This window comes from Cricetulus griseus, chromosome 4 (assembly GCF_003668045.3).
Source record: "Cricetulus griseus strain 17A/GY chromosome 4, alternate assembly CriGri-PICRH-1.0, whole genome shotgun sequence".
Classification (NCBI taxonomy): domain Eukaryota; kingdom Metazoa; phylum Chordata; class Mammalia; order Rodentia; family Cricetidae; genus Cricetulus; species Cricetulus griseus.
Window position 1 is genome coordinate 151,634,192 of NC_048597.1, and position 19,074 is coordinate 151,653,265.

Genomic DNA, 19,074 nt, shown 5'->3' on the forward strand with positions numbered 1-19,074 from the left:
GGAAGGAAGAGAAAAATAGTTGAAATGTTTAGTAAGACCATTTATCAGTAATTAAAAGAAGCTACATTTCTGTCTCTTTAAAAATACTATTCAACTAAACTGTCAGGACAAGTGCAAACAGACAACTGTGACTCCAACAGCAAAAAAGTTTTACACACCAAAGGAAACATTCCACAAAGTGAAATGACAACCACGGACTAAAGAAATATTTGCAGGTCGTGTGTTTGATAAAGAGTTAATATCCAAAGTTTATCATTCAAAACACTTAGTATCATGTGTGTAAGATTACATAAATATTGCATGCATGTGTAAGAATGAGTCTCCAAAAATGTGTCAAAGTATTTGAACAATTTCCAAACAATTCTTAAGAATTGCCAGAATATTGCATGCCTTCAATATCACTAATTATTAGGGAGATGCAAATTAAGCCACAAATGTGAAATAAGGGTATCACCAAAAGTCAAAAATCTAGTCCATTACATGATGGTGACTACAAGAACAGGCTTTATCCAGTCTACATTTAATACGTTTTATCACATTTTATATTATGTCTAGCGTTTTTTACCTTCTTTTAAAGTACAACTTTTTGGGGTTTTGAATGCATCATACAATACTATTCATACTTGACTTACACTCTTTCTCTCCCATCCAAACCTTTCTTTTAAATTAATGATTTCTTTTTGTTATTATTACATATAATATCATATGTTTTATGATTTTCCTTTCTTTTAATTTTCACATATATATGCACACATACATATGAATGTCCTTTTAGTGTTGCTTATATGTCATATGTACATATTTAAGACTGACCACTTGGGATTGGATAATTTATCAGGAAGCTCATCCCTGGAACAAACAAAAATCTCCCCCACCCATTAAACATTGATTCCTGTGGCTCTTCATCTGGGGGAGTCTTTATGAAATTTCCCCATCCTCATTGGCATGCCAACTGCTGTGGTCATTGTAAAGATCTAAAGATCTTGTTTAAGCAACCATATTGTAGAGACACATGGTAGCAGCTGGCCTGACATATCCAAAGAACACTAGCTTGACAATTGTTGGTCTTAACTCCTGAGTAAATGGAACTCCATTCAGAAAGTCCTTTCCTACACCTATGTTTTTTAGGGTATTGCATGTGGACTTATATATACATATATATATATATATATATATATATATATATATTTGTGTGTGTATAATTATTGAGATTATAATATAATTGCATCAATTAACCCTCCCTTTCTTTCCTCCAGCTCCTCCCTTGTATAACTACTCTCTTTTCAAATGTATGACTTCTTTTTCTTTAATTGTTCTTTCATGTATAAAATATTTACATATATAGACATATAGACATATAAAACCCCAGTTCATATAATGGTGCGTGTGTGTGTGTGTGTGTGTGTGTGTGTGTGTGAGAGAGAGAGAGAGAGAGAGAGAGAGAGAGAGAGAGAGAGAGAGAGAGAGATTTCAGATCTAGCCATTTGGTATTGGATAACCAATTGTTGTGCTTTTTTCCTGAGGAGGACTAGGTCTCCTGCTCTCTGCATTCCTTATTTGGTTGTAGTTCTTTATGTAGGATTGAGGACTTAGGTACTTTCCCCATCCCCATTAGTAATTCTATTGGTGTCATCTTTTTTAATGTTGAATGTGAGTTCACAATGAATGTCATCTATTGTCCTGAGGTATTTTCCCTCTCTTTAGAAATTTTATCATAAAGACATGTTGAATTTTGTCATAAATATATGTTTGTATTTTCTGTGTCTATTAAAAAGATCATGTAAGTTTTTACTTTAAGTCCATTTATATGATTTATAAAATGATTTATGTATGTTGAACTATCCATGATCATCTAGGATAAAGTAAATTTTATTATGTTGGATAATCTTTTGATATATGCTTGAATCCAATTTGAAAGTATTTTAATTATGATTTTTGATTCTCTGTTCAACAGTAATAATATATTCTTTTATTTTTAATGTGTTATACCTGGTTTGGGTATAACAGTAGTATTTGTTTTGCAAAAGGAACTCTTCTGATTTTTGCCTTTTTAATAATTTAAGAAGTGTTGGTCATAGATCTCTTTGAAGTCTGGTAGAATATTGCTAAGGGTCCATCTGAGCCTGGGCATTTCTTAGTCCAGGTCTGTTTAGTCTGTCCATCTCTTCTTGGTATAACTTTGGTGGTTTGAATGTTTCTGAAAATTCATCCATTTCTTTTAGATTTTTAAATTAATGAAGTATAGGTTTGTATAGTACTCATAATATTTTAAATTTCTTTGGTATCTGACATAATGTTTCCCTGTTCATTTCTGATTCTGTTAATTTGGATGGTATCTCTCTTTTGGTTAGTTGGATCCAGGGTCTGTCAACATTGTTTATCTTTTCATTGCACCAGCTCTTAGACTTGTTGATTTTTTGTGTTGTTTTGTTAGTTTTCACTAAGTTCTGCTCTTATTTCTGTTATGTCTTCTTATCTGCTGGATTTAAGCTTGGTGTGGTTTTGTTTTTGAGTTGCATATTCTTGAGTTGCATCATTAAGTCATTTATTCCTGTTCTTTGAATATTTCTCCTTTTTAATTATTTCTATTTCTTTCTTCATCTGCTTTTTTCTCTGACTCTACATATTTTCCTCTCCCTCAAATCCTTCCATGTATTTTTAGATTGTATTAATTTAGACTCTTAGAGCTATAAATCTCCCTCCTAAGTCAGCTTTTATGGTGTCCCATGGGTATTGGTTGTTACGTTTTCATTTTCATTTAATTCCATGATGTTTTTATATCTTATTTTACCCATTCATTATTCAGTAATGTGGTATTCATTCTCCATAGGTTTGTGTAACTGTTAGAGATTCTTTTGATCCTCTACTATTGATTCTAACCTTGTGATCAGAGAAGATAAATGGAGTTATTTCACTTACCTGTGTTTGTTGAGATTTGTTTTGTGATCCAGTATATAGAGGTTTTGAGGAATTCACCAGGCTCTGCCTCTGCATATTCTGTTTGATGTGAACTAGGCCTGGGAATGTGAGGGTCTATTTTCCTAATTTTTTAAAGAAGTATGATGAGATCTTATATTTTTATTTTTCTGCTTTCTAAATAAAAGCACCATTGGCCCATCTTTGTAAATAGGAAAAACTCTACACCAGGGTGGCTGTAGTTGACTGCACTTCAAAATTTTTTGAGTTTGTAACAGAATATACCCAGAAAGCATGCCAGCTTCAAGTCTGCAGGGGGTGGGGGGAGAGAGATTCTGCAGAATGCACAAAGCAAAGTTCTAGTCATCAGTAATAGAGAATTGAGGGAGTTCCCTCTACACAATCATGTCCTATGATCACTCCTTGCTCATCATTACCCATTCAGGTATAGCAGTATGATGAGTGTGAGAGCATGTGCTCTCTGACTGTTGGCACTTGGTTCAGTGGGTCCCTGACTCTGCTGTCTGGACCACACTGATTTTCTGTTGGTCCAACAGTGGACCCATCCAGATCTAGTGTTACTTCTGTGATGTGCTACCCATCCTCAAGCTGTTCTATGTAGACACAGATACCTCAGCTTCTCTTCTTAAGCCAACAGAAGTTCATTATCTGGATAGCTCTGGAAAACAGAAACACAAATAAACAAGGCATTCATCAGTTGGTACGCAGAATTAATTTCTTCTGGGGACTCTAGAAGGTAATTCTTTACTTGCCTTTCCTATATTCTACATTAATCTAGAGTCCTTCATTTTAGACCCATTAATTTTTCTAGGCTCTGCCTTATTATGAAATCTCTTGCTTATGACTTTGAACTTTTCTCTTAGACTTCTGATGACATTGGGCCATTATGGTTACTACATGAGGTCCTTTATGATTAATCCAGGGCAATTGCTTCATTTAAGTAACTTATTCACATTAACAAAAAACCCTTTTCCCTATAAAGTAAAACATCCAAAGGTTTTGATGATTGAAAATAGACTAATCTTCATCATAAAAGGTGAATTGCAGTAGCATTATCATCTACACTTTTTATATGAATAAAATGGAGAAGTTCACAGAAACCTTGGTAGCACTGTGAACTGATCAATTAACATTAATATTATAATTAAACTTCCCAAGTATATTATTTTATCCTTTCTTTGAGATTTTCATATATGAATACAAGGAATTTAGATCATGTTTACCCCTTTTCTATAAAATGTCTAAAACTTTCTGGGTACCCAACATATATATCCCTTTTCCAACTTCATAACTTCTTATTCTTATTGTTATTAATGATCCAATGAATCTAATTAGCATTGCCCCATCCCCATCTACTACTAAAGTTATGAGAAATACCACCCCCAGAGAAAAATGACTCCCCTTCTTCTAGCAGGCATCAATTATGAATCACACCTCGACTTCTGGGCTTTTATTCCCCTCCTCCCTCCACACTGAAGTGTTGAATAGGTGGATCTTGTGTACCTCTTGTATTGAGAATCACGGCTGTTATAAATTCATGAGTGCACCCTCCTGACATCTCAAAAAGAGACTGATTCATCCCAAACATCCCCAACCTCCTGCTTAATCCTACATGTGTGCAATGTAGTCTGAGAACTAGCATCCTTAAAATATTGAATCTCCCAGTCTGTTGTAAATCTTCTTGGATAATCACATTTCCCCAAATGTGCTCTTGCTGTGAATATGACTTGAGATCATTTACTTCACTGATTGTCTTGTATTGAACCACACTTTGTCTTACCAAAGAAAAAGTGACTTTCCTGAAGATGGGAAAAGTACCTGCCATGTTAAAGGAGACTAGTTGACTAAGATTTTATTTTTTTCTATATTTGTTATTTGTTTTTTCTATATTTGTTCCAATGTATGTGTATATTTAATATATTTTGACTTTTAGGTGTTTAATCAAAACAGATAGCTCTATAATGCATGTTATAAATAGTCATAGATCATCATGACCATTGCTCTGTAACACTATATATAGGAATATAATTTCATTCAATTGTTATATATTTGAATAGTTGAATTTTGTTCACTAGGAATGGAGCATTTTAGAAATATTTTTATAAAAATGCTACATGCATATATTCAAACATACATTTAGAGGTAGAATTATCCTTAGAAAGCTATATATTACATATTCTGAACCTTGTTTTGGATACGTTTTCATAGCTATGCACACAGAGTAACACAGAACCACTGAAAGAGTAAAAAAAATTGCATCTGAAAAACTAAACCACAGAATAACATGACCTCTGCTAATTGCAATAATGACATGACTATGACTTCTGGATACATGCACAAGAGAAATGAACCCAAAAGGAGCATTCTATAATATCAGTTAGAAAAGAATTTCAACTCAATTAAGCAACTGAGATAACATCACATTTCTTTATTAATGTTATTTTTTAAAGATAAAAAATCATATGCAAAGGGATAAAATGTTAAACCATGAGCACATTTATCTCATGTCAGAGATCTAATTACAATTTGAAAATCCTTAGAAAATATAAGAATTGAATATTCCTGGGAAGTTGGATTCAAAGATGAATTATAATTAAATGATATTGTTGATGTTGAAAAAATGAAGTATCTTTTTGCCAGTGGTTACTGGATCTGAGAAAATGCTATTTTGTCTTTGAGTTTGACCAGTGCTTTCTTCACCTCTTTGTTCCTCAGGGTGTACACAACAGGGTTAAGAAGGGGTGTCAGCACAGTGTAGAAAACAGCCACGACTCCATCCACAGCATCCCTGGAGTCTGGCCTCAGGTAAATGAAAACACAGGGCACAAAGAAACAGAGGACCACGATGCAGTGCGAGGCACACGTCTGGAAAGCTCTGTGTCTGCCCTCTGAAGTGCGGATCCTCAGGATGGAGCAGACAATTGAGACATAAGATAGCACAATCAGCAGAAAGCAGCCTGAGGCCACCACCCCGATGTTCACAAAGATGACCATCTCATTGGCTGAGGTGTCTGCACAGGCCAGCTTGAGGATGGGAGGAGCATCACAGAAGAAATGCTGGATCTGGTTGGGTCCACAGTAAGGCAAACGGAAAGTCAGTGTAGTCTGGACAGCAGAGTGCAGGGAACCAGTGAGCCAGGTGCCAGCAGCCAGGAGGGCACACACTCTCCTGCTCATCATGCTGCTGTACCTGAGTGGGTAACTGATGGCCAGGTAGCGATCATAGGACATGACTGTGTAGAGGAAACACTCAGTGCTACCCAGGAAGTGGAAGGAGTAGAGCTGTGCCACACAGTTGTAGAAGGAGATAGCCCCGCCCTCTGGAGACACCAATGTCATTAGCATCTTAGGCACTGTGACTGTGGAGAACCACATGTCAATAAAGGAGAGGTTGGTGAGAAAGTAGTACATGGGTGTGTGGAGGTGGGAATCCACCCTGATCACCATCAGGATGAGAAGGTTTCCCAGCACAGTGAGAATGTAAATCACCAGGAAGATGGCAAAGAGCATGGTGTCCAGAGATGGTGCATGAGGAATGCCTGAGAGGAAGAATGTGGTCACTAGGGTCACATTTGACATGTCTTCTCCCCTGGTTCATTCTCCCTATAGAAATATAAGAATCACTCAGACTTTAACAAATAATTATCTGTTTTACAATGTTAGACTTTATGGTACTTCATTTAGGTCTCCTTTAGTGATAGTATTGAAATAATTAAGCACCTCTCTCACACACAGGCTTAGAAATACAAGCAGTGCCATACACAAATGCATACAAGAAGAAAAGCTTATAGGAAAATGTCTCTGTTTTAGTTTTATTTGGGAGGATCATAAATTCACACAGCTAATAAAACATAAAAATGTGTTATTCTCCACATGTTGTAGTTCAGGCCTGCTATAGTGTAACTCACAGATCTTAAAACCCAAGGTCCAAACCAGTTATATAATCATACCTGAGCATCAGAATTTTATTCTAAGCTACTACAGTTTCTGATAGAATTTAGTTTTGTACAGTTTTAGATCTGAGCTTCTCATGTGTTTAATGGTTCTTAGCAGATTCCATCAGTCTAGAAGTTACCACAGTTACAACAGTCCTAGGTTGCTGGTCATGTCACAATATGGCATGTAATATTTCTGTTACCTGGAGAGTCATTTTCCCTAAAACAAAGTGTGACGCAAGATAATCAATGAAGCAAGGAGTCTTTAGCCATGTTCATATCCAGGCACCTATTTGGGGAAATGTGATTAGCCAGGGAGAATATAGTAATTTGTAGCAATCTTGGAGTCTATTTAGAGTTCTACCCACCAGAATCAGTTTTGACCTTTGGATTCCCACAGAATTTTGGAGAACCAAAAAAACTGCTGACATTAATGAGTATCATTGAAGTCCATGACATATCTCAATCATTTGATATGAAATGTGTTATTTAGCAACACTCATACTATCTCCCTGACTGAAAATATGCAAGCAAAGATTGGCATGCAGTCTCTACTTGTAAATGACAGTAGACCATACAGTACTGAGGCTTGCTGAAATACTGTAGAATTGCCTCTTCTGGATCTTAGAAAGGGAATATGTCCATTCTCTTGGAATCCCAGAAACCTCCCAGTTGGACAGAAAGTTGTTAATGGCTTTGTTCCTGCCCGTTCAGTGTTGCCCCATTACTGCCTGCTTCTCACAGAGTCTCCCTAGAGTCTCCAGTCACATAAGAACAACAGATGCCCTACCACTACGCAGTAGGATTGCCTACAATTCATCTGCCCAGAAAAGAAAAAGTTTCATACACATTAAATCCATGTTTCCGCTCTATGATGTTTTATTAAAAAGATTGGATTCATATGTACTCTCTCAACCACAACGTGCTGATACACATACTTTATGCTAGGATTCTGATTGCTTTCTGATACTGGATTTGTTAGAGATTATATTTTATCCACACCCTCTTTCCTCATAACCCTCAAATGAAAACAGTGCTTTCACAGAAGGAAATGATTCTGTCAAGTCTATGTGGCTTACTCAAGACCTATGACTTAAAATTGAAACTAATGCCAACAGAGAGACCTCATGTCACTCACTATGGTAATACTGTGTATGGCTAGGACTGAAATGATTGTTTTTACTTGATGCAAATCATTGCTAGAACTAACAATTGTTTTTATTTTAATTGTTTTAACTTTACTGTTTTGTGAGTTGACTTGTGGAACCATTTTTCACTAAGAAAGAATAAATGTTCTGCTCTTAGAAGATTCAGGATAAAATGTATCTTCTCTATAAAAAGTATGACTTCAGCTACAAGAAAGTTATCTTCCCACAAATATGAGAAAAAAATAACAGAAACTAGATTATTGAAGTTACCAGAATGACCACGAGTAGCCCCCTCAGTCAAGGAAATGGAGATATGAAATGTCTGCTGCAGCAACACGACCCAATCACAGATAAAATATATTTAGAGTTGATAGAAAAAAATGTCCATGAGGAGAAGTGCAAGGTAGCCTGAGATTGGAGCAGAAACCTCAACCATGAAGGCTGGTGCTTAAGTTACATGGCTACTGTAGCAACATCACTCTTACTTGAAATCATACAGTTACTACATCTATCTACTGGTCATCTATCCCTCTTCCTATGTACCTATCTAATGAGAGAGACTAGGCAGCAAAATTAGGAGGAAGTCTAAGAATTTACAAATATCATCATTGAATGTAAGTATTTACACTAAAAGGAAAACAGAAACTGAATGGAAAACAAGTTTAGGTCACTCAAGAACATCTATGGGGTGTGATTCATTTTAGTCAAAAAACATACCTGAGCATTTCCAAAAATGTTTCACCTTCTACATGTTATGGACAAGCACAAATTTTCAGGTTATCATATAAAGAGACACTCTGAAATGAGAAAAGGGTGTCCCTTTCTAATTAAAAGTCAAGCTAATTAGTTCATAGACTAGAAACCAGAATGACTAAATGTGCAGGAGCTTAACATGGTTTCATGTCTCAAGGGATGGGATTGCTCTTGGGTTTCCAGGTTCCCTTGATGAGTAAAAACACATCAGCAAGACACAAAGGAAAGGATTTTCATAAACATGCATGTCTCTCCTCAGAATATCCCATGTCTTGCTGGATCTTTCCAGTGCCTGTTTCCACTTAAAAGTTCCCACAGTCCAAGTGGGCATCGTTTGACTGCTGACTGTAGCTGCATGCCTGTTTCTTATACCATCTGTTGTCATCAACTCAAACATCACACATTCCTAACATTTGTGTAGTTTTTAAGGTTCCAGGGAATTTTACCACTTGAGTCCAATGTGAATACTTATCTTAACACTTGAGACTTACTAACTTTCAGATAGTTCGAATTTCAATGTTTTGGCATCTTCAGACACAATCAAGCTGATACACTTAGGAACTCTCAGAGACTGTGACAGCATCCACAAGAAAGACCTCCTGAGAGGGAAAAGTGGACACAAAGTTCCACTTCTAGCCAAGGAGCTATTTGCAATCAATAGCTTTGGTGAAAAGGAAAATCAGTTTTCTCTAATGGAGTGTCACTGGGTATATCAGCAACACAGCAGGGCAAGCCCTGTATCCAGAAGTAGCTGTCCAACACAAAATGGACTGCATAGGTTTTCCATGCGCTTTTGTTTTCTTTTGATGTATTCTTTTTGGTCTTGTTGAGGCTTTTCATTTGTTTGTTTTGGTCTGTGTTTTCTTTTGGTTTTATTTTTTGTTGTTGTTTTAAGAGAGAGATCTTCAAGTTGGGTAAGGAAGGTACGAAAGATTTGTAGGAGGGTAAATTATATGATTAAAATGTATGTATAAATTTTTATATGTCCATTGATTTTATTGGCTTCATAATTTTTATTGGATCATTCTTTTGTGTTACAGCACCTCAAGCCAACAAACATAATGTTTTTTTTCATTTTTTATTTGAATTAGAAACAAGATTGATTTACATGACAATCCCAGTTTCCTTCTCCCTCCCATCCTCCCCTACCACCACCCCCCAACTAAAACCCTACCAATCACATACCCATTCTTAGGGAGCCACGAGAATGAGAAGGGAAGAAGAGGAAGGATACAGAGGTCATGAGGGAGCAGAAAGGCTGAGACAGGTGAAGAATAGAACATAATGGTTTTACTACTTCACAAATTATTATTGACTATTTTATTCATGTTACAAATAAAACTTCTAAAAGGGCAAGTTCTATTTTTCTCTTGTTTTGGGCTAAATGTCTATTTCATATTCATGTCATTCAGGACTCATGTTCCTAAACTAAGTGGCAGTTTATTGATATTTTTCTAATATTAATATATTTTGCACTAATAGATATTCTTTCTTTTTCTTTTCTTTTTATAGAGTTTAAATTAAGTAAAATTTAATGAAGTTTGATGTTGTAAGGTATTCTCCCTTTTAGATGTTTATCATGCCAAGTCAAGAATGAATATTTTTTCTACATAATTAAAAATTGCAGCTATAATTATTTCACTAATTACAATGTTTTCTACTAGATATATTCACATATATTCTTGTTTGTTTTAGGTTTATTACATTCTGGCTAATGAAAATGAAATAAAAATTTGCACTATATGGCATAATAAATTTGATCTGATGCATAATTTGGCTCTTTAGGTTGTTTGCTTCAAAATAGCACTATCTAAACAAAACGTATAAAGATTACCAATATAAGCAATTAAACTAAATGGATTGTATTTGATGTCTACATTTTGAGATGAAGTCAAAATGCATTCATTTTTACACAAATAACTCAAATAACTTACTGAAGATGCTCTTCTTTCTCTGTTGCAAAGCAGGATATCTAGGTCATGTGAACATGTGCCTGTATCTTTGCTCTCCTTTCTCCTATATTTTTTGTTAGACCTCATACAAGCAATACTCTGAACTGCTAATGATATTTAATGCATTTCTTTTCAAATTGTTAGATGTTGTGAATCATCTAATTTCTTCTTTTCTTTGATGTTACCATGACAACCTGGGGTCTTTGAAATACAAAGGTGGAGACCACTGGTCTAAATCAATGGAGAATATGTGGGAGTTTAATATTGAATCCCCCAGTCGATAATAAGCACAATCAATACTCCATTTCTTTGGAAATGTATTACACACACACACACACACACACACACACACACACACACAATATATATATATATATATGTATGTATATATAATAGTTTTTCAAAACTATTTTGTAAAATGCATTGTCATGATTTAGTCATTGTTATTTACATCTATACCCAGTATACTTCTTACCCTGAACATTAATCAAAGTAATAGTTCCATAGTACATTTTATGAATATTTCTAGATCATCAGTAAACCATTGCCTTAAAACATACTTTATGTATTTACATAAAAGTATTATTTCAGTCAATTGTTACACATTTGAGTATCTTCTTATTTTTGCCTACTAGAACATTAGCAATTCTAGAAACATGAATTTGTATAAATATATACTAATCACACAAACACACTGTATATTATACATTATAGCTTATTTTCAATACGTTAGTATTATTATAAATACAAAGAGAACTAGCAAAACAATAAAATGCACACTTGAAAAACAACAGCTTCAGGATAACATGACCTCTGATAATTGCTGCTGCTTCTGAACAGCAGCTCAATGACTGCATATTCTCAAAATCATTTGCATGACAAATAAACCTTGAGAAAGTAACATATGAGCTCAGCCTAAAGAAAAACAATTTACCCTTCACATTAGATATTCTTCACGTTAGATGTTGACCACATCAAAGTGTTATTTATTTATTGTTTGTTGATTTGTTTGTATGCTTCAAGACAGGTTTTCTCTATGTAGTCATGGCTGTCCTGGAACTTGCTATGTAAACCAGACTGGCCTCAAACTCAGACATCCACCCACCTAAGGAGTGCTGAAATTAAAGGTGTGTGTGACAGACACCACATGGCACAATGCTATTTTTTTAAGATTAAAGAAATATGTATTCATGAGTAGATTATAAATACAAATATGAGCACATTTGCCATGTATGGTGGATATAAATATAACTTTTAAAACCATTAAAAACATATAAACTATGTAATCCTGAGAAAGTGGTTTTAAGCAATGATTTGTAACTTAGTTATATTATTGATGTTTTAAAAATTAGGTGGGTCGGGCTGGAGAGATGGCTCAGAGGTTAAGAGCACTGACTGCTCTTCCAGAGGTCCTGAGTTCAATTCCCAGCAACCACATGGTGGCTCACAACCATCCATTATGAGATCTAGTGCCCTCTTCTGGGCATGGAAGCAGAATGTTGTATACATAATAAATAAAATAAAATCTTTAAAAAAATTAGATGGGTCCTTGACAATATTACGTCATTGAGAAGATGCTGCTTTGTCTTTGAGTTTGACCAGTGCTTTCTTCACCTCCTTATTCCTCAGGGTGTACACAACAGGGTTGAGTAAGGGTGTCAGCACAGTGTAGAAAACTGTCACAACTGCATCCACAGCATCCCTAGAGCCTGGCCTCAGGTAGATGAAAACACAAGGCACAAAGAAACAGAGGACCACGATGCAGTGTGAGGCACATGTCTGGAAAGCTCTGTGTCTGCCCTCTGAAGTGCGGATCCTCAGGATGGAGCAGACAATTGACACATAGGACAGTGAAATCAGAAGGAAGCAACCCGAAGCTACCACCCCAATGTTTACAAAGATGACCATCTCAATGGCTGAAGTATCTGCACAGGCCAGCTTGAGGATGGGTGGTCCATCACAGAAATAATGCTGGATCTGACTGGGTCCACAGTAGGGCAAATGGAAAATCAATGAAGTCTGGACAGCAGAGTGCAGGGAACCAGTGAGCCAGGTGCCAGCAGCCAGGAGGGCACACACTCTCCTGCTCATCATGCTGCTGTACCTGAGTGGGTAACTGATGGCCAGGTAGCGATCATAGGACATGACTGTGTAGAGGAAACACTCAGTGCTACCCAGGAAGTGGAAGGAGTAAAACTGTGCCAAACAGCTGTAGAAGGAGATAGCCCCGCCCTCTGGAGACACCAATGTCATTAGCATCTTAGGCACTGTGACTGTGGAGAACCACATGTCAATAAAGGAGAGGTTGGTGAGAAAGTAGTACATGGGTGTGTGGAGGTGGGAATCCACCCTGATCACCATCAGGATGAGAAGGTTTCCCAGCACAGTGAGAATGTAAATCACCAGGAAGATGGCAAATAGCATGGTGTCCAAGGATGGTGGGTGAGGCAGGCCTGAGAGAAAGAATGTGGTCACTAGGGTCACATTTGACATTTCTTCTCATCTTTTTTATTTCAATTTGCATGGAACTGAGAATGAAGGATTGCTTCTCTATTTGGCCGCTGTATCATCCATGATGGATAATTCCAGAGTTCACTCAGTTTTCTGCATTTCAACGCTTCTTTGGTAAAGATGATGGAATGATTTCATTCTCTCTTTTCTCTCAAGCACAGGCATGTAGAAGACACAGAAATATGCACACTCCAAAAAGACCGAGAGAGAAGAGAAAGATTTTTTTCTATTTGTATATATTTTAGCTTCCCTTTCCTGTAAAAATACCTGAAACAGTTTAAGAAGAAAGGTTATTGTATTTGATTGGCTCATTTCTCTTGTGTTTCATCAAGGTACCACATCATGGCAAAACTATTCATCTCATTACCAGTAAGTATATGAAAGAAAGAAGATTAAGAAGAATGCAGAGTTCCAAAAATCCTCTTCTAAGAATATTTTCTCTATGAGAAGTCCTCTTACCTAGAATCCACTCCTTAGAGTTCCCATTACCTTATCAAGTCTTTAATATCTGAGGCTTTGTGTGCACACTCGTATAACCCAACCACAGTCATGATATAAGTTATAAAAACTTGGTGAATAAAATACAAATGTGGTATTCATGCCCTTTTTATGAATCAGGTCAATTGTGTATCTACTCAAGGTATCATCAGTTTAATCAAGGAATTATTTGGGGAATCAGTCTCATCTCCAACCCTGGAACTTCTTCCACCCCTTTTGAGATTGCTAATATAACTGCATTCCTTTCACTTTCCAGGATGAGGTTCTCTGTTCTTGGTGGTTAGTGGCACATGGATTAAATCTAGAATTCTTCAGGCAAACCTGGGAGATATATCATAGTGACCTGGATTCTTAAAAATTAGTAGCTACATTTTCAAAGCTATAAGAACAACTGCTTACATATTACTGTGACAAAGTGTTAAATGATAGAATATAGTCAATTCAGTGATACCCCATCACATTCATGACAGTTAAACATACTGAAGGGAGAGATGGTTGTGTAGGAAGTATATGCTGTTTGGAAGCTTCCTGAGAATTCTATCATTCTCTATTTGCTCTCCAAAGCTGCTGTAAAAACTTACAGAGACAAGACTCTCGTATTCCTGGGACTACTCACTGGTGAACCCATCTCAGCTGACCAAGCCATCCAGAGTCTATCTATATCTCAGTGCTATTCCTGACTCCACCCCGGGGAGGGGTGAGCATGGGCCTGTTTCCACCTGCCTTCCACTTGTGCTTCTAATACTCTCCTAGCTCAGAGACTTCACAAAGTGGCAGGATATAAGATTAATTCTAATGAAATCAGTAGCCCTACTATATACAGACGATAAGAGGGCTGAGAAAGAAATCAGAGAAACATCACCCTTTACAATACCCACAAACAACATAAAATATCTTGGGGTAATGCTAAAAAACAAGTGAAAGACCTGTATAGCAAGAACTTTGAGACTTTAAATCAAAAATTAAAGATACCAGAAAATGGAAAGATCTCCCATGCTCTTGGATAGGTAGGATCAACATAGTAAAAATGGCAATCTTACCAAAAGCAATCTAGAGATTCATTGCAATCCCCACCAAAATACCGGCACAACTCCTCACAGACCTTGAAAGAATAATATTCAACATTATATGGAAAAACAAAAGACCTAGGATAGCCAAAACAACCATGTACAATAAAAGAACTTCTGGAAGCATCGCTATCCCTGACTTCAAGCTCTATTATAGAGCTATAGTCCTGAAAACAGCTTGGTATTGGCACAAAAATAGACAGGTAGACCAATGGTATAAAATTAAAATTCCTGATATTAATCCAACACCTATGAATACCTGATTTTTGACAAAGAAGCTAAAATTATAAAATGGACAAAAGAAAGCATCTTCAACAAATGGTGCTGGCATAACCAGATGCTGGCATGTAGAAGAAGACTGCAGATAGATCCGTATCTATCGTTATATACAAAACTTAAGTCCAAATGGATCAACGATCTCAACATAAATCCAGCTAAATTGAACCTCTTAGAAGAGAAAGTGGGAGGTACCCTTGAACGAATTGGTACAGGAGATTGCTTCCTGAACTTAACACCAGTAACACAGACATTGAGATCAACAATTAATAAATGAGACCTCCTGAAAATGATAAGCTTCTGTAAAGCAAATGACACAGTCAACAAGTCAGAATGACAGCCCACAGAATGGGAAAAGATCTTCACTAACCCCACATCTGACAGAGGGCTGATTTCCAAAATATACAAAGAACTCAAAGAGCTAGTCATCAAAACACCAAACAACCAATTAAAAAGTGGGGTACAAAACTAAATAAAGAATTCTCAATAGAGGAATCTAAAATGGCTGAAAGACACTTAAGAAAGTGCTCAACATCCTTAGCCATCAGGGAAATGCAAATTGAAACAACTCTGAGATACCATCTTGCACCTGTCAGAATGGATAAAATCAAAAACACCAATGACAGTTTATGCTGGAGAGGATGTGGAGAAAGGGGAACACTCCTCCACTGCTGGTAGGAGTACAAACTTGTACAGCCACTTTGGAAATCAGTATGGCAGTTTCTCAGGAAAACAGAATCCATCTACCTCAAGATCCAGCAATACCATTCTTAGGCACATTCCCAAAGGATGCACATTCATACAACAGGGACATATGTTTAAGTATGTTCATAGCAATATTATTTGTAATAGCCAGAACCTGAAAATAACCGAGATGTCCCTCAACTGAAAATGGATGAAGAAAATGTGGTACTACTCAGAGGAAAGTAACACTGGAATCTTGAAATTTATAGGCAAATGTATGGAACTAGAAGAAACCATCCTGAGTGAGGTAACCCAGTTGGAAAAAGACAAACATGGTATGTACTCACTCATATATGGATTTTAGACATAGAACAAAGGATTACCAGCCTACAACCCATACCTCCAAAGAAGCTAGGAAACAAGGAGAACCCTAAGAAAGACACAGATGGTCCCCTAGAAAAGGGGAAATGGACAAGATCTCCTGAGCAAACTGGGAGCATGGGGGAGGGGAGAGGGAGTTAGGAGAAAGAGAAGGGGAGAAGAGGAGAGGGGAGGAAGAAATGAGGGACCAGTAAGATTGAGTCAGGGAAAAATAAAGGAGAGCAAAAAAAGAGATATCTTTATATAGGGCACCACTATAGGTTTAAAGGGAAATCTGGCACTAGGGAAATATCCAGAGATCTACAAGGATGACACTAACTAAGATTCTAAGCAATAGTGAAGACGCTATCCTAAATGCCTTTCCCCTATAATGAGATTGATGACTACCTTCTATGTCATCCTATAGCCTTAATCCAGTGGCTGATGGAAACAGAAGCAGACACCCACAGCTAAGCACTGAGTCAAATTCCTGGAATCCAGTTGTAGAGAGGGAGGACTGATGAGCAAAGGAGTCAAGACCAGACTGGGGAAACCCACAGAAGAAGCTGACCTGAATAAGCCGGAGCTCATGGTCCCCAGACCAACAGCTCAGAAACCATCATAGGACAGAATCAGGTCCCCTGAATGTGGGAGTCAGTTAGAAGACCTGAGCAGTCTATGGGGCCTCTGGTAGTGGTTCAGTATTTATCCCTAGTGTACAAATGGGCTTTGGAAGCCTATTCCCCATAAAGGGATAATACTCAGCCTAGACACATGCAGGAGTGCCTAGGTCCTGCTCTAAATGATATGACAGACTTTGAAGATACTCCATGGAAGGCCTCACCCATTCTATGGAGCAGAAGAGGAATGCGATGGGGATCAGTGAGGGGCATGGGAGGAAGGGTGGGAGAGGGAACTGGGACTGATATGTAAACTAAGTTTGTTTCTAATTTAAATAAAAAATAAAACAAAAAACTTACAGAGACAAGAATTTAGTTGCTGTAATGAGTTATTTTTAAGTTCACAACAGCCTTAAACCATGCTCTGTTACCCTCACCTGTCATCTGGGGTTACTAATATCACATTCCTGGGAAGTCATGGGCAGTAAATAAGATGATAGACTGTGGAACTTAGTGCAGACCTTTGGCATGTGATAACTGCTTAATAACTAATAGCCGATCACACATTAGAATAGTAGAAGCATTACAGAATTGCCTTTTTTGAACTTACAGAAAAAAATAAGTATACTATCTTTGTGTTTATAAACAATCTCAATTTCAAAAGTAGCTTCTCAGAATGCCTTCATTCTTGCTACTGCTATTGGTGCCTATATCATTCCCTGATTCTCACAGGGCTTCTTTGTGGTCTTTCAGAGTTAGCAATAATATCACTCAGCCTCCGTAGTGAGAGTCCCTATACCATTTATCATGTCCTAGAAATCATTAAACCTCATACATGACTTACATCCTGTCCTCATCCACTTGATCTTTTATGAGGATGTAAGAACATCAACTTCTTATGTATTGTGTCAAGTAGGATCTTTTAGAAAGCAAACATTTCCTGTAATTCAACCCTCAACCTAGTTTTCTGAATATTTTGTGACTTCAACTTCCTTAAGATCACATGGTATCCTAATTCACCTCCTGTTTTTGTCAAGTCTATGCTACTTCTTCAACACTTACAACCTGACACAGGAAAATGAAAACAAGGCAATTAAAAAATTAATGTCAATAAAATTTGAGGTCTCAAACAGTTGAAATCAGTTACAATTTTTTACTTAATAAAAATATGTCCATGCTTGTTAATATCTGTTTATTGATATAGAAATAATAATATTTAATTAGTCTGTGGACAAAGATGGTGAAAGATGCCTACCACTTTAGAGAAATTGGGATCTGCTACTAAGAGACTTCACATAAAATAAAATTCCCAGATTGATTTTAACCCCAGGGAATGTGGTTTCAGGAAAATTAAAACAATTTTTTCAAATATGAGCTAGTAGAGATAGGATTGTTATTATCATCAATTTTAATTCAGGACTCATTAAAGGGGGGAAATGTATGCATAAAATTTATACTGTAATAACAGAATGAAATGAGAAATTCATTTCTAAGTTTAATGAAAAAATGTTTTATCAGGTTAAACATTTTATCAGTTTATATCCATGATTGGAATCTCTATCACAGAGACTAATATTCTACTTGCTTTAATGTTATAACAATGCGGCCACTATTTGTAGCCACCCTAACTGCCTGTCTCTCTGCCATCTCCTTATCTACCTGTTTTTATATCCTCTCTTTCTACCTACCTGTAAATCATCCAGTAGGGATACCAGCTAATGAAAATTAGATGGCGGCCAAGTAACATTGCTATATATAAGATTAAAGTTAAGAAAAATGAAAGCAGAAGAAAATTAATTAAACTCACCTAAAACTCACTTTATAAGATACGGTTTATCACAAATGGTTTACCTACTACATGCTGTAGACCATTACTTATCTGTAAGCTGTCACTCTTAGAACTGATACACCAAATCAATAAGAAACTGGTCCATTTCTTATCAAGAGCTAACTAGATGAAGTGTGGAGACTGGAAATCAACATGACTAAATGAGCAGGTGTTTAACTTGGTTGACATTGTTCCCAATCTCAGAGGAAGAAATTGGGTTTCCATATTCCCCCAATGAGCACAAAAACAGGAAGTCACCAAAGAATGTGCATAGTCACATTTCCCTGTATATTTCTACCTGACTCTTCCTGGAACAGCCCCTGTCTCCCTCCTTATAGCTAAGAAGGGGGAAGCCAGACTGTTCCCTTTCTCTATCCTGCAATGAAATCTTACTTTGTCTCCATTGAACACTGTTCAGAATCTGGATGGTCATGGCTTTCCACACACTTCAGTTCAGTATCATTGTGCTTTTGCCATCTTTATCCCCAGATAAAACTTCTAAAAT

The 19,074-nt window shown here is 36.7% G+C and overlaps 2 protein-coding genes across 2 annotated transcripts; both read right to left on the reverse strand.

Annotated features, from left to right (window-relative positions):
- Nucleotides 1-5,580: 5,580 nt before the first annotated feature.
- LOC100759491 (olfactory receptor 10G9) lies at nucleotides 5,581-6,516 on the reverse strand. The gene has a single exon (XM_027412301.1). It carries the CDS (start codon nucleotides 6,514-6,516, stop codon nucleotides 5,581-5,583), a length of 936 nt encoding a protein of 311 aa, XP_027268102.1.
- Nucleotides 6,517-12,288: 5,772 nt separating this feature from the next.
- LOC100758915 (olfactory receptor 10G9) lies at nucleotides 12,289-13,218 on the reverse strand. The gene has a single exon (XM_027412195.1). The coding sequence runs from the start codon at nucleotides 13,216-13,218 to the stop codon at nucleotides 12,289-12,291; it is 930 nt and encodes a 309-aa protein (XP_027267996.1).
- Nucleotides 13,219-19,074: the final 5,856 nt, after the last annotated feature.